The sequence below is a fragment of the Emys orbicularis genome, chromosome 6, assembly GCF_028017835.1.
Source record: "Emys orbicularis isolate rEmyOrb1 chromosome 6, rEmyOrb1.hap1, whole genome shotgun sequence".
Lineage (NCBI taxonomy): Eukaryota > Metazoa > Chordata > Testudines > Emydidae > Emys > Emys orbicularis.
In genome coordinates this window covers 69,187,414-69,215,057 of record NC_088688.1, presented here as the reverse complement: position 1 = coordinate 69,215,057, position 27,644 = coordinate 69,187,414, and the positions used below count along the sequence as shown (strand labels likewise).

General features: G+C 39.3%; 1 protein-coding gene across 1 annotated transcript in view; it reads right to left on the bottom strand.

Moving 5' to 3' along the window:
* The window catches only part of MAN2A1 (mannosidase alpha class 2A member 1), a 215,318-nt gene that overhangs the window by 16,791 nt on the left and 170,883 nt on the right, over positions 1–27,644 (bottom strand). The window contains exons 17-20 of the mRNA XM_065406341.1: positions 23,197–23,330; positions 20,999–21,140; positions 18,037–18,170; positions 2,509–2,707 (exon numbers count right to left, since the gene is read on the bottom strand). Coding sequence (XP_065262413.1) covers positions 2,509–2,707; positions 18,037–18,170; positions 20,999–21,140; positions 23,197–23,330 — 609 coding nt within the window. The remainder of the gene's footprint in view (positions 1–2,508; positions 2,708–18,036; positions 18,171–20,998; positions 21,141–23,196; positions 23,331–27,644) is intronic.

Here is a 27,644-nt window from a genome sequence, read left to right as displayed (position 1 = left end):
GAGGCCAAATGAAGCCTTTTTGCCACTTTCTGTCTTGTACCAGCTTCATGGCTTCACTCATCATTAAAAATTTTTGTTCTATGTCATTTTTCACTGTGCCTATCTAATGCATGCTCGGTCTTCCTCTATTTCTAGTTCCTTGCACTCTTGTGTGTATCACCATGTATGGTGTACATTCTGAGTTCTTTCTTGACACGTGTCCAAACCACCACAGTCATCATTTTTTAGTCTTCTGTCATAGAATTATTTCTTGCCCTACCTGTTTTCTTTTCACTTCATTTTTTCCGGCAGTCTTGAAACTCTCAATAGTCTCCTCAGCCAATTCATTTCTGAGGTTGATATCTTTAGTTCGTCAGCTTTCTTCATACTCCAGCATTCCAACCTGGTACAGCAGCATTGGCACAGCAGTTGTTTCATATACACTGATTTTCATTTTTATCAAAATGTCTTTAGCTTTCCAGTACTTGCAGAGTATTATAAGTGCAGTAGCGGCTACTCCGATTCTTCTTTTGATGTCATCTTCACAGTTCCCATTCTTCAATACTAGTCCTCCAAGGAACACAATTTTTTCTCCTTGTCCTGGTTCTTTGTCTCCAACTTTTATCTTTATTTCTTCCTCTTGTCTTTTCTTGTAATTTTCCTGTAATTCTTGTCTTCTCTGTGCCAACCTTCAGTCTGAATCTTCTGCTTCCCTGTCTCCCTTGGCAGTTATTCTCTGTAAATCCTCCAAGTCTATGAGGACAATATAATCAAGTGAATAACTTAAGATCCAAGGAAGGCACATCTGTCCCTCTAAGTGCATGAAGTCTCCTATGGTTATGAAGGGTGCTAGGTAAAGCATTCACCAAGATGCTGTAGAGGAGAACAAAGACGTACGTGGAAGTGGTGCTTGCAGAGGAGTACGCTGGATTTAGATCAGATGAAATGCAACAGATCAGCTATTTGTGATAAGACAGATATTGAAGAATACAGAACACAACCAAACCTGCTTCAATAACTTTATAGACTTCAAAGAGGCCTTTGGCAGAAAGGGTTATGGCAAATTTTGAGAATGTACAATGTCCCCAAATAATTGAGCAAGCTGAAAGAAAACATGTACAGCAAGTCAATGAGTGCAGTGAGAGTAGACAAGAAGCTGACAGAACAGTTCAGGATAACCATAGATCCCCGGGGTGCAACCGCTGTGCCCCCCTAACTCACTAACCTGGGTTGTCTCTCACAATGCCTTACTGATGACAAGCAGCAAACCACTCCAGGTGCTGTTACCACTCAGTATAACCTTAATAGACTAGGCAATATCTAGACTAAGCAGTTTTTCTCATCCCACTGGATACTGCAGTTTGGTTGCAGTCTTTCATACTCAGGCTTTCCCTGTTAACCTGGGGACCAGTCTCCTCAGCTCCAGCATTCTTGTTGCCTTTAGCGTAGGCGGGGGTAGAGACAGGACCAACCATGTGGCCTCTGTCCTCTATTTTATAACCTCATTCCATGTGCTTGGAGAACACAAGTCCAGGCATGTCTGGTGGGCATTGCAGAGTCACCAGGCAAGGGTGAGCAATTCATCTGGTGTGGCCTTGTGCATGTGAATCGTTGAATTGCAACTCCCTTGCTGAACAATAGCTGTTGATGGTTGTTCAACACTCACCCGGGCTTTGGTTACCTCCCTTGGCATTGTCGTAGCGGATCTAATCTCTGGGCAATTCCCCAACTCACAGCATATTTTAGTGACAACCGTACAACACAATCTCATAACTTCCTATGCACTAATGATTTACATATTTAGATAGAACAATGGCTTTCAGCATATCGTAACCTCTCCCATGATACCTTACATGGCATGCTTTACATGAAATATCACAATTATATACAAATGATGAATATGGAGGTTACGGAGCACTCCCCCAAGGTATGACATGTCACACCCCAGATTTGCTCAACTTGGTAATGAAAGCAGTAATGGCTGTAGCACTGAGAGATGAAACACTAGCAATCATATTAAGTGGAAGAACAGTGAATAACCTCACATTCACAGATATATTGACTTCATAGTAGCTATCACAACATGCCCAAAATTAAATTTATTCATCATCAGTAGTAGCAGTTGTATTAATGCAAGATAACAAGAGAAACCAAATCTCATCCGGCAGGGAATAAGCTGATTGCCCGGAGAAGTCAGGAAGAAATTTCTCTACTCCATGTACAACATTGCCCAATTGATTTGATTCACAAGGGTGGGGGGGAAGAGATTGCTTTTCTCCATCTTCTGAATTCTCTGACTACTGCTGGAGGCAGGATGGACTTAATACACATATATGTGATGTGGAAAGTCAAATCCTATGTTTGTATGATGTTTCAAAATTAGTGACTGGTGAGAAGATGGAAATCCTTCAGCTGTTGCAGAAGAAAAAGACCTGGTGGATTCATAACTTACTTTTATAGAATGAAATATTTTCCAGAATACATCACTAGTTATATCATACATTTGTTCATAACATTAATATTTTGAACATACCTTTGATTGTATTGTCCTTAGATTGACCACATGCATGTCACAAGGCATGGATGAAGTGAGTGGAGAAAAGGCATTCAAAATCTGTGGGACACCAGATTCTGCATATGTAGTCATTGGAATTACAGGATGATTTATGAAAGAAGAAGTTATATGGCTCAGAAGAGAGGGGAAACTGACTGATGACTTTTCTTCTTTCTATAAAAAAACAGATAAAACCACTTTGCAGTAAGTTTACATATGGCTGTCTTAATTAAATGCAAGTCTGTAAATTAAGACATATTAATTATTTTTTACAAACAAAGACAAAACTTCTCAATCAGCTACTCACCTGCTTCTCTAATAATAAAAAATGGTTACGTACTGGCTCGGTAACTGTTCAAGATGCGCTGCACATGTCCTTTCCATTTTAGGTGTGTTGAGTGCCCATGCACCGAAGCCAGAGAACTTTTTCCGATAGTGGTACCCGTTCGTGTGGAGCATGTGCCTTCTGCACGTTTGTTCAACTAGCTGAAGTTATGAAGGGGCGGAGCCTCCCTGACCCCACTCAGTTCCTTCGCCCAGGGAGCCAGAGTTTGCTGTGGCTCCAATGTAGAGAGCAAGGAGGATGGGTCATGGAATGGACATGTGCACACATCTTAAAGAACAGTAGTTTCTGAACGGGTAACTAACATTTCTTTAAGTGCTTGCACATGTCCATTCCACTTTAGGTGTCTAACAATTTCAAATGGAGGAGGAAATTGGTGTCTACCTAAACAAGGATGCAACACTACTCTCCCAAACATATTGTCTCTTAGGGCATAGGAGAGAGCATAAAGAGCAGTGAATATATGAACAGAGGACCAAGTCACAGCCCTGCAAATATCACTGATGGGAACGTGACCTAGGAAAGCAGCTGACGCTGCTTATGCTCTCATAGTATGCTAAAACTCTTTGAGGTCATGGAGCATTTTCATAGCACAGATAAATACAAGAGGAGATCCAGGAAGAAATCATCTGACAAGAGACGGGATGCCCTTTCATCCTGTCAGCGGAGATGAACAAGAGTTTAGGGTGGAGATGCCATAAACTCTTTAATTCTGTTCAGATAAAAGGCCACATCTTATAAATGCCCAAAGTATGAAGGTTTTCCCTATCTCTGTGGGTGTGAGGTTTTGAAAAAAGGTAGTAAGTATACAGAATTATTTAGATGAAAATCTGACACCACTTTAGTAAGAAATTTGAGGTGTGAATGCCAACTAACTTTACCTTTATAAAACAATATCTAAGGAGGGTCAGCTACCAAGGCCTAAAGTTCTGCTACCTCCTGGCTAAAATAATGGCCACCAGGAATGCTAACTTCATTGAGAGATGAGAAAGGGGGCGTAGCTATAGGTTCGAATGGCGGCCCTATTAAAACGGAAAGAACCAAACTCAGATCGCAGGATGATGTGGGAACCCTAATAGGAGGCAAGGTCTGTCCAAACCTTTCAAGAACCTAACAGTCATAGGCAACACTGCCGGAACCGTGGCCCCGCCTCTGCTCTTCCTCTTTCCCCATAGCCATGTCCCTGCTCCTTCTCTTCCCCCCGACCCGAGGCTCCACCCTGAGGCCAGCCCAGAACTTGGAGCCGGGCCATGCTAAGAGCCACCCAGGGAGCCCAGGCTGCTGTGGGGCCCGTGTTCCCACCCACCACGGTGCACTGCCCAGGGCAGGTAGAGGGTCCAGGGCTCCCCACAGCGGTCCTGGATCCCTGGGAGGCTCTTATTACAGCCCAGCTCTGACTTCTGGCCTCGCCAGGGGGCAGGGTCTTGGAGGGGAAGAGAGGAGGGGCAGGCCACAGAGAGGATCCAGGCTTCAAGGCAAAGAGACTAAGGTCCCCTTTAGTCCCCGCACTGGAAAGAGGCTGGCACTGCCGGCAGGGGCTGCACTTCATGGTGGGGGAGCTGATCCTCTTATCAGCTCCCCTGCCACAAAGCACAGGTGCTGCTGTCGCCACTCCGCACCCCCAAACTACGCCATGTTAAAAAGTGGGTGGGCAGTACAACTTAAGGTGCCAAAGTCTATAACTCTACATTTCTAGAATGCGGCACTAGGGAGCACCTTGCAGGAGTTATCTTAACTATAACTAACTTCGGTACTGGTCATTTTATGTGAGTGTTTTGAGGACTTAGCCCTCAAAGAAGAAGAGGGCTTCTTCTGGCCCGAAGAGGTCAAAGGGCTGGACTTCTGTTGCCTGCATGGCACCAGAGATGGAGAGTGGGGTCTTCTCTCTTCAACTCTCTTCCAAGTCTGGTGGAGCACTCGGAGATGGAGTTAAGTCCAAATCCCTGCATATTGAGCATCTGGGTTCCGAATGAGAGCACAAAAGCTGCTTCGACCAAGATGTCTTGAAATTGAACTTCCCTCAACTTCCTACTCCTCGTTTTAAATACTTTACAAATAGAGCAGTTATACCTGATGTGGCCTTCTCCCAAATACTTCTATCAGTGGGAGTGAGGATCACTGACTGGCCTAAATTTGTTATAGCCAGAACAGTACCTAAATCTTGGGGACTTGGACATGCCTGGGATCTGAGCCAAAAACAAGTACCACTATCTAAACGACAACTATACTAAACTACTTACAATAAAAGATCTCTAGAAAGTTTTCTTAAAGGGAAATATGGGAAAGACCATAAGACTCACACTCCAACTACCAACCATGGGTGGTCAGAAGGAACTGAAGGGGGGTTGGGATGGTTCCAATCCTTTATGCTTTCAGCTAGCAGCATGTACTGCCCCAACAAGTACCACTATGTGGAAAAGTTCTCCAGCTTCAGTGCATTGGTGTGCACACATCTAAAGTGGAATGGACATGTGCAAGCACTCAAAGAATAATAATTCTTATTCTTAATATAGCTCTTATACAGATAATCAGTAGCTTTCTCAAAAAGTTTGCAAAGGAGGTATCATTAACACTTGTGCTTTTTTTCCATGCCACCTGTCAAATCTCCTGTAAAATCTGTAAAGTCTCTTCATCCTCCTTCAAGTATCTCCTTAAGACTTACTAATGCTGTAATGCCTACAAAGCACTCCAGATGATAATGGCTAGACAGTTAGCAAAAAGACTATGGTCTCCTAGGAAAATGTACCATTTACTGTTATCTTGTCTTGCCATCCCACTTGTCTATTTCATCTACCTACTCGGTCTTGTCATATATCTAGACTGTAAACTGTGGAGCAAGGATTAGGTTGTACAGCATTAATCTCAGTGGAGTCCTGATCATTTACTGTAATACAAATAATTAATAGTGCCAGCAACTTAAAATTAAAGCAAGCTACAGAATTCTATACAATTTAAATGCAAATGTTTTGTATGTTTTGATTAGTTCTCAACAGCTAAGATACATGCTAACTTTTTAAGGAAGAAGTGAGTGTTGCTTTTCCTCCTCCTGGTTAGCAGCACAACACATTTTAAATTTTTTGTGTGTGTGTGGTACAACAAACAGCAAACATCTGATATGTGATGCAGCTGAGAACTAAACAAGTAAACATACATCTAAATTACAAACAGGTTGTTCAATCTTAATTATAGGCAATGGTATAAACATTTCAAGTATATTATTTCATATATTTTACTGAAGATATTGCTGCATGTGTCAAAGAAAGACAGAAGGCAGAGGATTCTGGAAGTGAATCACTGGCTAGGTAAGTGGTGTAGGGCTCTGGTTTTGTGAAATATTGGTCCATCTTCTATGGGGGAGAGGAGGCTATATTGTTTGGATGGTCACCACCTCAGCAGAAGGGGGACCAATCTTCTTGAGGACAGGCTGGCTAGAGTAGTCAGGAGGGTGTTAAATTAATAGCATACGGGGAGGGGAAAAAGAGGAAAGATACGAGCACTCAGCACAAAATCAAGATATCGAGAACAAAATTTATCAAGGAATCAAAGGACATGAACAGGAGAAATTCTTCAATTACCTATACACTAACTGAATTGCTAGGAGCCTGACCAACAAACAAGAGGAAGTGGAATTGGTCATTTAGGAGAATAAATTCAATCTACAGTAGAAGCTCAGAGTTACGAACACCTCAGGAATGGAGGTTATTCGTAACTCTGAAATGTTTGTAACTCTGAACAAAACATTATGGTTGTTCTTTCAAAAGTTTACCTCTTAATACACCTTTGAAACTTTACTATGCACAAGAAAAATGCTACTTTTAACTGTCTTAATTTAAATGAAACAAGCATGGAAACAGTTTCCTTACCTTATCCATTTTTTGTAAACTCCCCCCCCCCCCTTTTTTTTTTTTAAGTTTACGTTTAACACAGTACTATACTGTAGAGTATATGGGATTTTTGGTCTCTGCTGTCTGATTGCATACTTCCAGTTCCAAACATCCTTTGAATTTCTAAACATTATAGATGAGAATTTCCTAACTCAAAAAGTGTTGCAGCCATCATGGGGGAATTCTATATTAGACCTTATTCCAAAAGATAAAGAGGAACTGACCACAAGACTAAAAGTAATATATATACTTGGTGCTTTAATAGGGCCAATTTCACAAAGCTGAAAACAGTATGAGCCAAATAAGCTGGGGAAAAGAATGTAATCAAAAAAATGTGAACGATTATTGGGAATCATTTAAGAACACCTTACTAAATGCCCCAAAAGCCTCAATCCCACAATTGAGGAAGAAGGCTGTGCTGGTTAAAAAAAAACCAAACTGTTTAGAAAGAAAGTGAAGGCAGCTTTAAAATATAAAAGAAATAATATATAACAAATGGAAGAAAGGGGAAGTTAACATTAATGAATAAGTCAGAAGTTAGGAATTGCAGAAAATAGATAAGGGACACAAAAGGAGAAAAATGTATGGCAAGCAGAGTTAAGGACAGTAATAGAGTTTTTTAAACACACTAAGAACAAAAAGAATCCTGACAATGGTATTGGTCCATCACTAAATGGAAATGGTAGAATTATTATTATTATTAATAATAATAATAAATAATACAGAAAAGATGTTCAATAAATATTTGTTCTGTATTTGGGGGGGGGGGACAGATGATGCAGTCTCATCATATGGTGATAATGATGTTTTTTCCATTCCACTAGTGTCTCTGGAGGATGTTAAACAGAAGCTACTAAAAAGTCAAATTTTAAAATCAGCAGATCCAGATAACTTGCATCCAAAGAGTTTCAAAAGACTGGCTGAGGATCTTGCTGATTCTCAATAAGTTTTGGAACACTGGGAAAGTTCCAGAAGACTGGAAGAAAGCTAATATTCTGCCAATTTTTAAAAAGGGTAAGCAGAATGACCCAGGTAATTATAGGCCTGTCAGACTGACATCAATCCCAGGCAAGATAATGGAATGGCTGATACAGGACTCAATTAATAAAGAACTAAAGGAGGATAATGTAACTGACACAAATCAACGTGAGTTTATGGAAAATAGATCCTGTCAAACTAACCTGATATCTTTTTTTCAGTGAGATTACAAGTTTGGTTGATAAAGGTAATAGTGTTGATGTAATACACTTAGACTTCTGGAAGGTGTCTGACTTGGTCCCGCACAACATTTTGATTAAAAAACCAGAATGATATAACATTAACATGGCATACATTAAATGGATTAAAAACTGGCTAACTGATAGGTCTCAAAAAGTAACTATACAGAGAGAATCATTATTGAACTGGTCTGTTTTCAGTGGGGTCCTGCTGTGATTGGTTCTTGGAGCTATACTAGCATCTTTATCAATGACCCGGAAGAAAACAAAATCATCATAGATTAAAGTTTGGAGATGACAAAAATTAGGGGAGTGGTAAATAATGAAGAGGACACTAATTCAGAGAAATCTGAATCGGATGCAATATGCATTTTAAATATGGCTAAATGTAATTTTTTTTCTTCTGGGAACAAAGAGTATAGGCCAAACTTACAGAATGGGAGATTCTATTCTAGGATGCAGTGACTGAAAAAGATTTGAGGTCATGGTGGATAATCAGCTGAACATGAGCTCTCAGCATGACACTGTGGCCAGAAGAGCTAATGTGATCCTGGAATGCATAAACAGGGGAATCTCAAATAGCAGTAGAAAGGTTACTTTATCTCTGTATTTGGCACGATGTGACCACTGCTGGAATAGCGTATGCAGTTCTGGTGCCCACAATTCAAAAAGGTTGTTGATAAATTAGTGTGGGTTCGGCGAAGAGCCACAAGAATGACTGAAGGATTAGAAAACATGCCTAATAAACACGTCTCAAGGAGCTCAATCTATTTAGCTTGACAAAGAAAAGTGTAAAGGGCAAGAAGCTGTAAAACAGTTGACATCAAATGGTCCATCTTGAACCACAGGTGGGCAGGTCCACTCACCCCTATATGCCCTTGTAGAGGAGCACAAAGAGCTTTTCTGTGAAGGTGTGGGCCCACAATCACTGCTTTACAATCTCCAGTTGAGAGTGCACAGGCATATGCACATTTATGGTGGAGCACCCACTGGGCTATATACTCAAAAAATGCAGCAACTCCACTGAATAGTTCTGAACAGTTGTTTCACACAATACTACTGTCTGTATTTGAAACAATTTTTCTAAAAATGTTTTCAATCACATGTAGGACTTTTAAAAACTAATCTAAGTACTCAGTTCTATACTTAAACATTTAGTATAATAGCAAACAGCTCTAGATATTCAACTAAATACCTCCCAGCACAAGCTTAGTTTTCACCTAAATATTTCACCACACTTAAAATCCCTAATCTAGGATCTCCTACATTTATAATCACATGCAGGCAATGTTTATGGTGTTGCTTATCACAGAGTGCTCTGGAATTATCTCCAACATATATTTCATATGACACCAACATAAAACTAAAATAATGAATTCTATCAAACTGAAAAGGTACTTGAAACATTTATTTACTTCTTGTCTTATGCCACTAGCACAACACTATGTTAAAACAAATATCTCTTGATTGTGAAAGTTATCCTATCGTTCCAAACAGCTTTATAAATTATGTTGAATAAACACTCTTGCCAATTCTGTTCTTCAAGACAGACTGGGGATCTCTCTCAACTCTGAAATATTAAATCTTTTCATTATTTAAAGTTTGAAAAAGTCATGACTTGTTAATTGTTATAAAATTATATTTAATATTCTTCCTTTTGTTATCACTCCTTATCCCCCATTTAAACCTTTCCCCTGCATAATGCCATTATTTAGGAGTAAATATGTTCTTTTAAATCACTGAGGAATATACAACATGCAGCTAGAAGTAAGGAAATATACACTACATCCTGTAATGACCAAACAATACTACTGGATAAGAAAGGATTACATGACTAATGACAATTTACCATTATTACCCCCCCTAACTAGTCAATGGCGGAATAGTCACAGCCAACTAGTTAGTCTTGCCTTCTGAACATTTCCCTATTCTTTTTCTGCATAATCTTTCCCATCCCATCTAATTCTCAGTTTCATCTTATTGTCATGTCCCACTTCTCCATTTTTATCTGCCTTGTCCTCAAAATTAAGTTTTCTGGAAGCAACAACAGGTTGCTTTGTTTTGGTCTCAAGTATTTTAGGATTACCTCCACCAGTTGTGTTTTAGGCCATGGCAGTAGCCAGTATCAAATGCTCCAAGATCTATAGTACAGCAGTTGCAATGTTTAAAAGGAGCTGCAGAAGTGGAACCAAAGATCCTGACGTGTCTAAAGACGTATACATTTGCACTGGCTGCTACAGCTCCCTGGAAACCTGCTTTTAAGCATGTGAGTACAGGAGAAGAAGACTAGGACAATCATTATTTTTTTTTTAAAAAAGGCAGAAGGAAAGATGCCATGAGCAAGAGGTTGGAAAAATGTGGGTAGAACTATTTCTGCTTTCCATTTTGTTAGGAGATGTGTGTATATCACTGATTTATTTGTAACAAAAATTATTGCTTTTTGTGTTTAAATACAACCTCTTATGCAAGAGCATTCACAGTCAAATGGCTGAAAGCACAATATCCAGGGTTACACTAGATCTAAATTTGTATTTGATAGTAGGTTGAAAACCACACAGAAATATGAAATAAATGGGAGAGATTCAAAGCAAAGTTTTATTTGATCAGTTCCATAATATTAAAATCAATGAAATTCCAGGTTTTAGTAAACATTTCTATTTACCTCACGCAGTTACAGAAATACCATTTTGTCTGGGAATTTAGCAACTGAAGTCGGAGAAAGGAGGGATCAGGGCAGGTTGATACATGGGGAGAGGAAAAGCTAAAAGCTTCTGTCATTGGGATGTGGACAGGATTTTAAAGTATTGAGCACCACCTCTACCTTCTTCAACTCAATTTTTAAAATAACTTTCCAAGTGGTGACATGGGAATATTTATTAGTAAATACTAATACTCTGCACAGAGGATTTCAAAAATCTTTACAAAAGGTGTGAAAACATCATTTGACTAATGAGGAAAATGAGGAAGAGAGATTTAGTGGCCCTTAGTATACATTTAGTAAAGGTGAGATGAATGATGAAGAGTCCTGAGCTTGCAAATAGAGAATTTGAAACAACAGCTCTGAGAGCTGTAAACTCCCTCTATTCCTCTCAATTGTATATTAACTCTGAAGTCTAACAATAAATATTGAGGGGAGATTTTCCAAATGCACAAGGGACTCCCACATTGACTTTCAACTAGAGCTAGCTGCCTGTTTGTGTTTTTTGTAAATCTCCTCCTTAATAGTACATGTTAACTATTTCATTGCATTTCAACTAATCTGTTTTATCCACTGTTGCTGGATGCAGTGACAACTCCTAAACAAATACTTTGACTCAGTTTTTAATAGGGGTAATGAGGAGCTTAGGGGTAGTGGTACGGTGGTTAATGTCAGTGAGGATATAGAGGTAGAAATTACCACATCTGGATGTCAAACTCAAACAGCTTAATGAGAATAAATCAGGGGCCCCAGATAATCTCTATCCAAGAATAGTAAAGGAACTGGCACATGAAATTGCAAGACCAATAGCTAGGATTTTTAATGAATCTGTTAACTCAGGGAGCATACCCTATGACTGGAGAATTACTAATTTAGTACCTATTTTTAAGAAAGGAGAAAAAGTGATCCAAGAAACTACAGGCCTGTTAGTTTAACCTCAATTACATGCAAGGTCTTAGAACAAATTTTGAAATAGAAAGTTGCTAAAAGATATAGAGGTAAATGGTAATTGGGATAAAATACAACATCGTTTTACAAAAGGTAGATCATGCCAGACCACTTGATCTCTTTCTTTGAGAAGATAACTGATTTTTTAGACAAAGGAAATGTAGTAGATCTAATCTACCTGGATTTCAGTATGGCATTTGACAGAGTTCCATATGGGAAATTAGTTAAATTGGAGAAGATGATGATTAAGGGGAGACAACAACGGGTCATGCTGGAAGGTGAACTGTCAGGCTGGAATGAGGTTACTAGTGGAGCTCCTCAGGGATCGGTCATGGGACTAATCTTATTAACATTTTATTACTGACCTTGTCACAAAAAGTGGGAGTGTGCTAATATCATTTGCAGATTACACGAAGTTAGGTGATATTGCCAATATAGAGGACTAGAATATCATACAAGAAGATCTGGATGACCTTGAAAACTGGAGTAATAGAAATGGGTTGATATTTAATAGTGGAAAGTGCAAGGTCATGCACATAGAGAAGAATTTTTGCTGTAAGTTTGGGGCTTATCAGTTGGAAGCGACACAGGAGCAGAATGACCTGGCGAACCGGATGATGGCAGGATGATTATGAGCCACTAATGTGATGCAGCCATGAAAAAGGTTACTAAAATCCTAAAATGCATCAGGCAAGGTATTTCCAATAGAGATAAGGAAGTGCTAGTACCATTATACAAGGCACTGGTGAGATCTCATCTGGAATACTGTGTGCAATTCTGGTCTCTCATGTTTAAGAAAGATGAATTCACACTGGAATGGATGCAGAGAAGGGCTACCTACCTTATGAGATGAGACTCAAAGAACTTGGCTTGTTTAAAGTAACCAAAAGAAGGCTGAGAAGAGATACAATTACTCTATAAACACATTAGAATGATAAATACCAGGAAGGGAGAGGAGTAAGTTAACTCCCAATGTGGACACAAGACCAAATGGACAAACTGGCCATCAACAAATTTAGGCTTGAAATAAGACAAAGGTTTCTAAATATCAGCCTTCCAAGGGGAGCAGTAGGGGCAAAAAACCTAACTGGCTTCAAGATTGAGCTTGATAAATTTATGGAGGGGACGGTATGCTGAGACTGCCTACAATGTTAAACAGCCTATTTGCGACTGCTAGTAGCAAATATCCCCAATGGCCAGTGATGGGACACTAAATGGGGAGAGCTCTGAGTTACTACACAGAATTCTTTCCTGATGTCTGGCTGTTGGGTCTTGCTGAAATGCTCAGGGTTGGGAAGAATTTTCCCCAGGGTCAGACCGAGGTTTTTTTTGCCTTCCTCTACAGCATGGGGCACAGGTCATTTGCAGGTTTAAAACTAGTGTAAATGGTGGATTCTCTGTAATTTGAAGTCTTTAAATCATGATTTGAGGACTTCAGTAACTCAGCCACAGGTTATGGGTTTATTAGAGGAGTGGGTGGGCAAAGTTTTGTGGCCTGCAACGTGCAGGTCAAACTAGATGACCACGATCATCCCTTCAGGCCTTACAGTCCATGAGTCTATGAGGCTGACATTGAGGCGTAAAACAGTGGGGTGGCCAACTGTTGTCAAGGCTTGTTGAGGTAGAGGAAAACTCATCAAAAAGTTTCAAATGACTGACTATCTTTACTTCCTATTTTGGGCAGAAGTCAGTTATTTAATATTGATTGAATTACTGTCATATTCAATAAAAATCCACCATTTTTTTCATGTACTTGAAACTGCCACATACCCTCCACTTTGGCACATAATTTATGACCAGAACTTTGCAGGGAAAATCTTGCCACAGAATTCTGGTCTAGCTTGCCACAGAGTACAATTTGCTTTGATCGTATCTTCTTGATCAGAGAACTAAGAGGAGAATAAAGACATCTGTATGCCCTCAAAAACACTAGAAAATCTACTTTAAAGGAACCAACATGCACTGAAAGTTTGGACTAGATAACGTAACCGGCATTTTTCTTCCAACATCTATGGTTCTGTGCTCTCTCTCTTTGAATAGGAGATTCCTTTTCTCCCTCATGTTAAAATTGAAACTTAAGAATAATCACAGACAGTGAAGAATTACACTACAATTAACAAAGATGGGTTTAAGCAATATCACATCAGTAACAAGAATTTATTATTTGCACAGATTATGTACTTTATAGTAAAATGCTTTTATTCTTGTAATTCTTGTGGGACTCTTTTTTATCCTGTAGAAGTCCACATCTCTGATTCTAAGATATCCTTGGTGCATTTGACCTGTGTTTACACTGCCTTTGTATATTTCCGAAGTTCTCCCAGGTCTCATGCCTTCCCATAACTTTCTTATACATTTCGAATGAGCACTTAGCATTAAGAAACCCAGGGTCTTAGTGCCATTTGTTAAAGGCAAAACAACTATTCTGGTGGTAAGTAATTCATCAGTTCATTGGATTCTATCAAACCATATGGAAGCTATTTTTTGCCTACCACTGTGCCTAATCTTGAAATTTTGTATTCCGATTACTTCTGCTGCATTCAGATTCCCTCCATAGACCCTTTCCCTGCAACAATCTCACCCCTGCCAGAGCCTTTCACTGCCCCATGTAGCTACACATAACCTACATGTCGCTGCAAGAGGTCTGCACTGTAGACATAGCCTTAATGGCTTCATTCATGCATTTAACAACAGAGTCCCACATATGAAATTTTGCAGACCATTTAACGTGTGCTATTGCATTTAGGCTCTTTGAATACAAAAGTGTAAGAGCAGATTTGCCCCCTTTGTACATTTCCATGATTATACTAGGTAAAGTTTATTATGACAACTTTTTGATTTTTCATTTGATAAACATTTTAATCTAAATTCATTTTTGGTAAGTTTAATTAGTCAATTAAGACCTGAAGTACCACTCAAAGTTGATAAATATCTGCCTCAAATACTGCTAATATAAAATAATTCAAAGAAATGGCAATAAGAAAATATTTAGGTAGATGACAAGTATGACTAGAAAGGCTGTCAGGGCCAAACTAAAATATAATTCACTATGCTTTAAAATGGTCCATCAACATATTTTATCCCCAGATTTTCTTTATTCTCTTGTCTTTCATTTTCTATAAAATGAGTTGATAGCTTGCATCTGACAATGATTTTAAAACAAGCTAATCTTAAACTCAACAGTCATAAAAATATTAGTTGCCGGTAATAGAATATACTCATCCTATTATAAGATTTAAAACCTAAAAAGTGCACTAGCCCTTATGGCTGGTGCCTGATTATAGGAAAGTGTCCCGAGGACCAGAAAAAACCACTCAGCCACTAGAGTGCTGCCTTCTGACAAATGATGCACACTCCTGGCTAGGAGGACTGCCACTGGTCAAACTCGGTGAGCTATAGCTCCTGCAATGACATATGCCACTAAGCCTGCAGTAAGCCTCATTAAAATCTGCCTTCCTCCAATGCATGAAGATTGTAGTGCAGGGAGAGAGTAAGCACGAGTCCAATGATTTCAGCAGCTCCCTCAGCCTGTTTATGTGAATTTTCTCACTTCCTCACTCAGTCCAACTCCAGCTCCTTCCTCTGCCCTTTTGTTGTTACTGTGGTGTGCATGTCAGTTGCTGCCTCATGCAGTATCTGTAGACCACCTACCAGTATAGTTTGCTGTAAAGACAGGTGCGCTTCAGTTAATGCTAGAGTAATGTAGAAATGAGAAAGGTTTAATAACTAATGATTTTTAAGTGAGTGGATGCTGCTCCCTGCTATGCAAAAGAGATATTAAACTTTCATATTCTTGACCTGTGTCATGTGACTGGAGCCAGGAAATGAAGATCACACTCTGACCAGCACTCCTGTGTATCAAATCTATTATGTAGTGTCAGAAGAAAACTGAATCTTTGGCAAAAATAGAGCAAATGAAGACACCTGTATCCCTCAGTCTGCAAAGGAAACTGGAAGAGAATTGGGGGTGGTAGCAGAATTTCCGAATTTTCCTGGAAGCAGGTGTTATTGCAGAGAAACTGGAGATGGTGAAATTCTTTACAATGCTACAAGTGGCAGGCCCAGAGGCTTTGGAGATCTATAATGCAATCCAGTAGAAGCAAGAAAATGATTGTAAACAGCTAACCAAAATTTCAAGAATACTATGAGTCATGCAAAAATGTCACTTATGTAGGCACATTTTCTTTACTAGGAATGAGTTGCCAGGTGTATCATTGAGCCTTATGTTAAAGAGCTATGTATTAGACCTAAATCATATCAATTTGAACTGTTAACTAGATGAAGCAATTAAAGACCAAATTATTTGTGGTATAACTGATAAACAGGTCAAAGCAAAGTTATATTATGAAAAACTGAAATTAGTGATAGAACTGAAGTTCGTCTAATTAAAAATACATACCAAGGCATAAAAAAGTAAACAAACAGCAGAGACCATATATATTTGTAAGAAATGCAGAGGAATCATCACACAAAGATTTCCAGCACAAGGAGTGCAGTGTCATGCATGCAATAAAAAAAATTAAATATGTTACTCTCAAAACAAATTGCAAAGAAATATAAAATACATTCAAGCAAAATATATTAATGAACATATAGCTGAAGGACAAATCACTGTGGTACAAAAAATCAGTTCTTTGTTGGTTCTCAATAAATTTGCAAAGCAATTTTCTACAAAAAGATTGGTGTGTGGCATGAAAAATAAATTAAAAATTTAAAATTAACTTTTAAAGAATGTGGTGAGATGTTTAATGGACTGGGATGCACTACGTATATGACATCACACAGAGAGATCCCCAAAAACGGAAATACTTTCCAGCTTCCAAAGTTACATCTTTAATGCACTTACCATCAACTTGCCTTAATAGTCTGCGCTACATTTTTATTATATCTATATCTATATAAGCTCAAGAATCTCCTTTCTTATGTAACAGTGTTAGCAGATACTCAATGGATAGATGATAGCCTTTTTATTTGGAAGCAGATTGACAGGTTACACTGAATATCTGTGTGACTGATCTGAATGGCACAATGTCATCTGGAAACAGTCCAGGTAAGGCGAATACATCCACTTAGATACATTTATGAAACATTTTACGAGCGGGTGGATAGGTTACAGCCCAAGGATGAGATTTTCAAAGCAGTGAAGATGACTTACACAGGTCTTCCTTTGAAACTGATGGAAGATGCGTGGCTAAGACCCCTGCATTGCTCTGAAAATCTCAACCCTAGTTTTCACTTTTGTTTTTGTGAAGTCAAAATCAGGTTTCTCAGGCTTACCTGTGAAAACGGATTACAAACATATAGTATTTGAAATATGGCTGGATTCAAGTTATTATGGGAACCTTACTTTTTGCACTACCTATCTTTAGTTCTAAGATTCATAACCTTAGTGTTGCATTTAATCTAAATATGTCAAAAGTGTTTGTGCAAAAAGTCTCAACTTATGTTATAGACTTAAGAAGATCACTATTTAGCTTATCAGAGAAGCTGAAGAGGTGACTACATCACAGTCCATAAGTACCTATGCAAGAAGAAGATGTCTGATAGTAGATGCCTCTTTAATCTATCTGACAAAGAGTTAAGATTTGATGGCTGGAAGTTGGAGTTAGAAAATTGAAAATGGAAATAAGGCATAATTTTTATTTTATTTTTTTAAAACACTGAAGTTAATTAATACTTGGAACAACTTACCGAGGGATGCGAAGGATTCTCCACTCTCTGAAGTCTTTAAATCAAGACCTGATATCTTTCTAAAATATATGCTCGTGCTCAACAAGATGTTATGGGCTTAATGCAGGAATTATGGTGTAAAATTTTATGGCCTGTTATATAAAGGAGGATGTCGACTAGAGGATCACAACAACAAAAAATCTATGAATCAAATGAACACTGGAATTTAATTTTAAGTGGTATAGTGTAAGTATCCTCATCACTCCAGTGGTTGCTATCACCCATATAAAAAAAAAAATTAATTCCAGCTCCTTTGTATATTACAAGTTTATACACAATTCCTCATTTTTAGAAACTGCCTTCTGATTTTAAATCCACTCAGCATTGTAGCTGCTGTCACTAGTCTCTACTCTTGCAATATGATACTCGATTGGTCCTCCCCAGGCTTATTTCCCCATAGTGATGAAAAAAGAAAGGAGAGAAGAGAAAAAAAACTGAGGGAATAAGAGGGGACATACAAGGGTAAATGTTTGTAAAAGGAAGAGCAAATCAAACTGACCAATACTATTATTGCATATAACATTCTCATATCTTCCTGGCTTACATAAAGTGAGACAATTTAGATAGGTCAGATACCTACACATCAGGTATTTTTGCTTAAATATTTCTTTACAGAATATCAAATATGTACATCTTCGGTTTTATTGAAAATACAGCAGATAAACCCATGTAATTACTCCTACCTCATCTACTTCATTTCTTCTCTCCAGCAGAAGTCGGAACAGATTAGCTGTGATCTTGTTATCTTGGAGACCCTGTCCAAGGCCACGGTTGTCATCCTGCATAAGTCGACGGTCCATAATGACTTCTAACTGTCCTGAAAAACAAATATTGAGGTTATGTTGATGATAGCAGTATGTGCTGCTTTTATTAACCACATGAACTATAAACAGCAATGGTAAAAATAATCCAGATAATATTTCTTGCAGCTAGAGAGTTTGTGATATTGATGGTATTGGGAGGGTTGAATAAGCATTTTCATAATGCCCTGGCTTTGGTTGCTTATAATAGTCTCCAATTTTTACTTATCAGGCTAACATTTTCAATCAGTGGTCTCTGGATAAGACTGGGTTTTTTTCCAAGTTTGTACAAAAGTTAGTAAGATGTTTGAGCTGCAGGAAAATGACAAATACTTTCCCTATTATAAAAGAAATTCCAGAAATTTCTATTTGAACAGCTCTAGCCCTACAACAGGGGGATGTGAAAGTTGAAATTTTACAGGAAAAGAGGGGTTACTTAGGAGTAACTCTTGTTCTTCAAGAGTTGCCTCTGTGCATTTACACTTATGAGATGTGGCAACAGGCTGATAAACTGGCTTGAAAAGCTTGTGCCCATAGGGGTTGCATGAGAGATGATATGTGAGGGTGAGGTCATTGGCCTATTCCATGTAACAAAGTGCACCTCCAACATTCCTTCTTTCTAACGACAAATGTTACACAGAACTCTGACGTAGAGAAGATGGGCAGATATTCCCTTCTGGTCTCATAGAGTTTATTAGATTGTCTATCCTGACCTATATATTTCACTCCATACTCCCACATTAAGCACAAATACTTTATTTAGACTAAGGCCTAAGCAGCTTTCTGCACTGTAACTCCTGAGGTGCACACACTGCCAGCAACTTAGTGCACAGAAACTGCGCAGTTGTAGTGCTCTAAAAAAAACCCACCCCAACGAGAGGCGTAGAGCTGCTAGATGGTCTAGTGGCAGAACTGGAATGTGCGTGCCATCTATCGTCCCTCCGCAGTTAGGGAAGCCCATTTGTGCAAAACCATCCACAATCTCACGCATGTTGCCCAGAGTCACAGTCTTTCAGAGCAGGATGCAATTAATGGCCCTGCACACTTCCATCAACACGACTCCAACGGTCGACTTTCCCACTCCAAACTGGTTGGCGACTGATTGGTAGCAGTCTGGAGTAGCCAGCTTCCACAGTGCAATCGCCACGCTCTTCTCCAGAGACAGGGCAGCTCTCATTCTCGTGTCCTTGCGCCACAGGGCTGGGGTGAGCTCATCACACAGTCCCATGAATGTGGCTTTCCTCATGCCAAAGTTCTGCAGCCACTGCTCATCATCCCAGACGTGCATCACGATGTGATCCCACCACTCAGTGCTTGTTTCCTGAGCCCAAAAGCAGCGTTCCAATGTGGTCAGACCTCCATGAATGCCACAAGCAATCTCGTGTCGTAGCTACTATGTGTGGCGAAATCAATGTCGCACTCCTCTTGCCTTTGTAGTTTAAGGAATAACTCCACTGCCACTCGTGATGTGTTGGTCAGAGCGAGCAGCATCCTGGTCAGCAGTTCGGGATCCATTCCGGCAACCCGAAAGAGGCAGGGCGTGCAGTACACAAACTGTTGAAAGATGGCGTCAAATGTGGACGGAAGCACAGGGATTGCTATGATGCGAAGCAATGCATCACGGGTCATTGGGACAGGACCCAGGATGCCCCACGACCTCCTCTGCCTTCCCACAAGGCTTAGCGGCAAAAGAGAAAGAGGTGCTCTGTGGGATAGCTGCCCAGAGTGCACCACTCTGAATACCGCTGCAAGTGCCGCAAGTGTGAACATGCTATTGCACAGGCAGCTGTCAGTGTGAACACACAACAAGAGTTTTCCTTCTGCGCTCTCTGAGCGGCACTGTAACTTTGTCGTGTAGACATGCCCTAAAGGGGGTGGGGGGAGATAGTACATAAGGATCTACTGAGATAGCACCTAGAGTACTATACACATCTTTCAGCACCACTTCATATGCTTAAACAGGATTTATTCATGAACACTTTTATGCATAAAAGTAAATACTAAAAACTAGTTTTATGAACTGGGTTGGTAGATAGGAAACTTCTATTCACCTTCTCTTACAATGCAAGAATAAGGGGATATTCAATTAAATCAAAAGGTAGAAAATTCAAAACTGATTAAAGAACATACTTTTTCACACAACACAAAATTAGATGGTGTAACTCACTGCAATAAGGTATCACTGAAGCCAGAAGCTTAGCAGGATTCAAAAAAACACTTTTATAGATAAACAAAACTATCCAGAATTATAAAAGCAAACATTAAAAAAACCCAAGAGCAATGGATTGGACATAATCCCATCTCCTTAAGGACATAAAATAACCTCTAACTAATGGGAGTTAGAAAGAGAGTTTCTGTGGGAGTCAAGTATCAGAGGGGTAGCCGTGTTAGTCTGGATCTGTAAAAAGCAACAGAGAGTCCTGTGGCACCTTTAAGACTAACAGATGTATTGGAGCATCCGACAAAGTGGGCATTCACCCACGAAAGCTTATGCTCCAATACATCTGTTAGTCTTAAAGGTGCCACAGGACTCTGTGGGAGTAAACTTGTATCTGACTACTGCATGGTTCCTCTTAGCAACTAGTGCTCGTCACTGCTGGAGATAGGATACTAGAGTAGCTGGACACTAGTATTCTGATTCAGAATGGCCACTCCCATGCTCCTAATATATTTCTCACACTACAAACTGTAATGTTTTAGATGTAGTAAAAATGTTTCCTTTTTCTTTACATTCTCAAGGAATGGATACTACACAGCATAGTAATCTGTGAAACAATCCTCTGAATACTTGAGATGATTTAATATGTAGGTCAGATTTTGAAAACCTTTCCCATACTGTACTTACCACTTTTCAAGCTTGTAACACCTAGAGACTGAGCAGAATGTAGAGTCAAACGAATGCCATCATCCTGGATATAAGCCATTGTAGTCATTGGATAGATATTTGCTTGAAGAGGCAATTTGTTCATTGCCACTCTGGGCTGAATCTACAATATCAAAATTAACATCAGTACATTCCACTGATATTTAAATATGTAAAAAAATGCAAAATCTTTTTCTAGGCATTTATCTTATATGCTTTGGGAGCAACAATTGATAGACACCAAAGCAAGTCCCTCCACCGTATCATTCAGCTTTGCAGGGACTTATGGCCAACATTACTTCAGAAGTGGTGTAACTTACACATACTTGTAGTTCAAAGTAGTTTTCAAAAAATGGAAGGTTCTTCAATGGAATTTGAATAAAGAATTGTAATGGCTCTTAGCATGAGGAGCAGTATTTTTGAGAGAATTTTTTTTCTTCTTGTTTAGAAAGTAGATTGTGAATAAGCTCAAAGTAGTGTAAGAATTATTCCTAGGATTTCTAGCACCGATATAAATAATAGAAATCTACAGATATTTCTTGCAATCTGTATAGATGAATGTATAGTACTATTAAATGTTCTTTAGTTATTTAAAACTTCACTTGATTTTTTTTTATTTAAGTGCAGTACTACTTTGAAATAATTAAATAAAATGGCAATTTCTTACTTGACAGATCTGGGTCCCTATGTACTCAGAATCATATCTGGTGAGAATAGTGAAACAAAAGTTTTTACTACTTTTTACTTCTACAAACACCACAGAGCCAACATAGCTAAGAAAAATGATCTGCATTCTTTCCCATCAGATGCATCATCAATACTATGGCTTACTATGTTCCAATCAATTATTATATAATTTATTTCAGAGTAGCAGCCGTGTGAGTCATCCTTTGTTGTGGGTTGTAGCCCACGAAAGCTTATGCTCTAATAAATTTGTTAGTCTCTAAGGTGCCACAAGTACTCCTGTTATTTTTGCGTATATAATTTATATGCATCATAGTAGCCGCTAGAGGTCCCAAATAAGATCAGGGCCTGCTAGGCACTGTGCAAACATGTAGTAAGAGCCAGCATCCGCTCCAAATATCTTATAATCTAAATAGACAAGACAGAAAAGGAAAGGAATACAACATATCTATAGGGCGTGTGATGATTCGTTAATGACCTCTTCGTTCAATTTATTTTTATGCTTTGACCTCGAGAACTGTTTTTCAGGTGATCACAATGTGGACTGAGAAAAATATGTGGTTGCCAGAAATGTTCTTGATACAACTGATGTAGCTTTGAAGTCCATTTTAAGGGTGGATTCTACTTTCCTGTTTGCAGGGGTTTGTTCTTTGTTGGGGTTGGTGGGTTGTTTTGCTTTTTTAAGAGAAGGCATCTTCCTCAGGAAATATTATGTCCTTTGCCATGGATGCTATCACTTTATCAATGTTGGGGAGTATTAAAAAGGAATTTTTGGTTTCTTAGATTCTGCAGAATTTCTTGGCCTCTTGACAGAGCAGATGCCAAAATACAAACTCTGAGAAGTTATTTAAATCTTAAATTGCCTTGAAATGGAACATATATTTCTCCTTGAAAGTCTCTGCAATATTTGTAACATGCTAACTTCCAGGACTACTAACATCTACTTTAGTATATTATGTAGACTGAAGTTTCTGAGACAAAAATCTGAGTCTTCTACATATTCTGCAGCACACACAATGCTGATGGCACTCAAAAATAATGAAAAATGAAATACTTAATTTTTAAAAATATCTCCTCCTCCTTCCAATATTCATGCACAGAGGAGATGATTTTTGAAGAAGTCTAAAGCATCATACAAAATAATAATAATAATAGTCTATAAACAAAGGATATATTCGTACCATCATATTGTTATAACCAAACACAGTTTTTGTATACAACAAATGTCTTCTGTCATGACAAACCAGCCTAAAATAAACATTTTTGAATCTTGGAAAAGCCATTCATAGAATTTAAGTGCATCTAAGTCATGTCAGGAAAAATAGTATACATTTAAATCAATGCCTACTTTCAAAATAATTAACATTCTCATACTAAACTATTATTTGCTTGGGTAAATAAGACCAAAAAAAAATCAATTAAAAAACCAAGTATTAAGCCATGATGATTCTAAATTGTCATAGTCACTATATTCAGAATTAACAGATGGTAATTACCTGATATCCATTAAGGTCAGTGTAAAACCTGTTTTGGCTGTTTACGTCAGATGAAATTCTCATTGCAATCTCACGATTGTATTCTCCTCTAATGTCCACAATATTGGACAGCTCAAGAGACTCACCTTCCAATCCTAAATTTAAAAGTATATTTACAATTTCTGATTATTAAAAAATAAAAACCAAGTTCTATAGAGCTCTCCCCATAGCATAACAATGTTCCAATTCCCCTCAATCAATTTTCCTTCCATGTTAATGTCTACCCTTATAGAGAGAAGTACACCTCTACCTCGATATAACGCGACCCGATATAACACAAATTCGGATATAATGCGGTAAAGCAGTGCTCCGGGGGGGTGGGGCTGCACACTCCGGTGGATCAAAGCAAGTTCGATATAACACGGTTTCACCTATAACGCGGTAAGATTTTTTGGCTCCCAAGGACAGCGTTATATCGAGGTAGAGGTGTAAGCTTTGAACCCAGTGCATGTATCAGTATTATAGAATGGGCTAGCAGAGACTCTCTACACCACTGCTACCTACCAGATTAGCCATATAATTTTGAAAGCTTCATTAACATGGAGTAGAAAAATGATGTGGATTATTAAAATCTGCAGATTACTAATAGCCAAAACCAATATAGAAGTAAGCACATCTCCCGCAGGCAACGGAGTGTGCAACATCGTTGCTGGGTCCTGCCCCTGAGCACTAGCTAATGCTCTGGAACAGAGCCGGGCTATTTATTGTCTACAGTTGCTGCTGCTGCTCCTCCACCTTAAATTGTTGGTGCCTGCTGCTGCTGCTCCTTTTTGGGTGTAGGTGTGCTGTTGCTAGTCTCCTACCACTCCTATGGCAACTCTGATACAATCATAGGAGTGAAGAGAAAGTACAGAGTCATTTGAATATGAGTAAATAGGGCTTTCAAAGGGCAGAGAATTTGAAGACTTCATTTTGATGTGACTGGGAACACAAAGTATGTCTATTGGGCGATGGAGGGGGGAGGGATGAGAGCCAGATTTTAAAAGTTAATTAGGTACACACAACCTATGAGGAGTTTCAAAATGGAGCATACATGTTAATTTTTGATAAGATAGTATGCCACATCTCGGCCAAAACAAGAAAAGAAAATTATGAAATGTTTGTAAGCTATAAGCTTCAGACTTAAATTCTGGAGTAAGATTGTGTGCAGCCTTGATCTCATCAAAACATCAAGAAAATCCTCAACTTAATTTCATAGTAAATGGATTACCTCTACCCTGGTTGACCATCTTGTCATGGTTTGGCTTTCTAATGTAATTCTAATATGTTTTTCAACATATTTCAACAACTAGTAAAAGAGGAAAACAGGGTATACAATCTTTGAACAATTCCAAAATTTAGAATAACTTGTGGAAAAAACATTACAGCTGGTTCTCCAAGAAGATTTAGTGAGTCAGCAGCACAGGGGACAAAAGATGTGTACTGATTTACCTGCTGAATTTTATTTTGAACACCTTTGTATGCTGGAGCCATGTTAGCTCTCTTGTCATAACTTTGTCCCCTCCAATTAGCCATATCTAAACAGTCTTTTTTCAGCATCTCTAAAATAACCTGTCATACCCTTCCCTGTTTTGGTGTGAATATCAATGAAATCTACAAAGCAGTCACCAACCTTTTCTCCATTTTTTGATACCTCAATATACCTTAACACTTGAGACATTTGTTCCATTTGGAAGTGTTTGGAATGCAAATACAATAGAGAAGTATTTAAACTTTCCTAAATCTGTCAAAAAAAAGTCTACCATGCTTTTTATAGGACTGGCCTTAATAGTGTCTACATGATCTCACAACATGATACCATGCCTTGCAAGCAATTCAAATAAACACCAAAAATTATCATGACAACTTTCTAATTTCTCATCTGAACCTCTCAAAACCAAATCTCTCACATAAGCACAGCAAAATATCCAAGAAATAACGCAAAATATTGTATCTTGTGATCGCAGATTTGCATATCTTTGTCAATTGCGCAGTCCTTTACCAACCATTCTGCAATTTCCATCCAGCGAGCGATTGCCTCCACCTGTTCTTTGAACGTTCATGTAGGCATAATCAATTGCTAAAGTGGAAAAAGTTTGTGAACCCAGTTTTACAGTTTGCAAAGGAAGACAAAGAGTTTCGCTGGAAAAGCAAACAAGTGAAACAGAACAACAAGGCAAGAGTCAAACTGCATATCAACCAAGATCACTGGTGCAACTCCCCATTAGAAATTTTGACAAAGAACCACGATTTTAATATTTGCCTTTATTTGCATTCGCTAAGTAAACAGGCTCATTCTAATTGAACAACGGGACCATTTTCTACCAAAAAAAGGTAAACAGAATCTGTCACTTTTGTGGCCAAGCAGCCAGATCTCACCTGAAAACAAAATTCTGCCCCATGTTTCCAATAACCAAACCGCTTTCAGAATCCACATCTATAACAGTTGTGCTAGTAACCAATGTGCAACGTTCTGCTGAAAATCAGATTCTGGGACCCAACAATTCAATGTCAGTTTTTTGCCAGAATCAGATACTCCAGAACTGAACAAGCCTGACAAACCCAAATCAACATCCTCACTAGCTAAGGGTAAGGGTAAGAAATGCAAGTAGCAGAACTGTCTGCAGATTGTTTACCAGCAACATGGTCAAATATTTCAAGATATTTTGTAGACCACTCTCACTTTTCTGATCAGCTTTTTCATGGGCCTGCTACAGCTTGCATTTTTGAGCACCACTCTTGTGCTTATAGGTATTCATGACGGAAATCACAACTGACCATAAGAATTCACCCACCATTCTCTTTATGAATGAATTGCTACGTTTGGAATGACTGCGCTAGAAGGTGAAAGATCTAACGAAACATAAGGAAATCAGGTAAGAGATCATAATATCTCTGTGAAACTCAGAGCTACATCAGGTAAAACTAATGAAAAAGAGCTCAGGAATGCGGATAAGTTTAATTGAAGTCTAGTGAAGGGAACAGTTACAGAGAAGGTTAGGGCCCCATAATGGAAGAAAAGAGAAAAAAGTTAAAGAAAGGGGAGCAAGGCCTGGTTTCACTGAAACCATTGAACTGCCTTTCACATGGCCATTTGGAGCAGGTGGTCCTGAGCTCTATTTCCTACTTATAAACCATGAGGTTCAAACAGTTTAAAATTTTTATAGTGGACATAGATCATCATTTGTATTCCCAAATCACAACTAATTAACAGGTTTAAAATCCAACCTTGAGTGGCAAGTAATGATGGGAACAGGTCAGATGTACAGACCAATCTGGACTACTTGGTAAGATGCCATTGTGTGTTTTAACAAAGCCAATTGTGAGGTCATACATAAAAAACAAAGAATGTAGGTCACACTTACAATATACATGGCTGAATCCTGGAATGCAGTGACATTGAAAAGAACTTAAAGTCATGGTAGTGTGATAAAGTTCCTCCTCTGCCTTGGTGGGTTCTGTGCTTTCTGGAGGATTTGCTTGCCTCAGAGGTTCATGGCAGTCCTCAGTTTGGCTTCTTTTGTTAGTGGCACAAACCTGCCGTTCACTTGGCTAACCTCTTCATTGGCCAGCATTGGGAAAAGGAGGAGAACAATCCTTGCAGTCTCTGCTGGCCCACCTAATGGGTCAGGGGACAGGCCAGAGACCTTTCCCTCTGATGGACCCACAGTCCAGGTCAACTCCTCTTATATCAAATAGGGAGTTGAGGGGATGGGGGGAACCCGGGCCCGCCCTCTACTCTGGTTTCCAGCCCAGGGCCCTGTGGATTGCAGCTGTCTATAGTGTCTCCTGTAACAGCTGAGTGACAGCTACAACTCCCTGGGCTACTTCCCCATGGCCTCCTCCCAACACCTTCTTTATCCTCACCACAGGACCTTCCTCCTGATGTCTGGTAACGCTTGTACTTCGCAGTCTTCCAGCAGTACACCTACTCACTCTCAGCTTCTTGTGCCTCTTACTTCCAGCTCCTCACACACGCCTCACTGACTGAAGTGAGGTCCTTTTTAAACCAGGTGCCCCGATTAGGATGCCTGTCTTAATTGATTCTAGCAGCTTCTTAATTGGCTCCAGGTGTCCTAATTAGCCTGTCTGCCTTAATTTGTTCCAACAAGTTCCTGATTGTTCTGGAACTGCCCCTGTTACCTTACCCAGGGAAAAGGGACCTGCTTGACCTGGGGCTAATTTATCTGCCTTCTATCACTCTCCTGTAGCCATCTGGCCCAACCCTGTCACAGTAGGTAACCAGTTGAACATGAGCTTCCTGTGCAATATTGTAGCTAAGAGGCAGGGCCGGCTCCAGGCACCAGCTGAGCAAGCTGGTGCTTGGGGCGGCAGATTGTTCGAGGCGGCATTCTGCCCAATCCTAGGGCGGCACTCTGCCCAATCCTAGGGCGGCATGGCCGCCTTTCCCCCCCCCCCCCCCGCTCCGG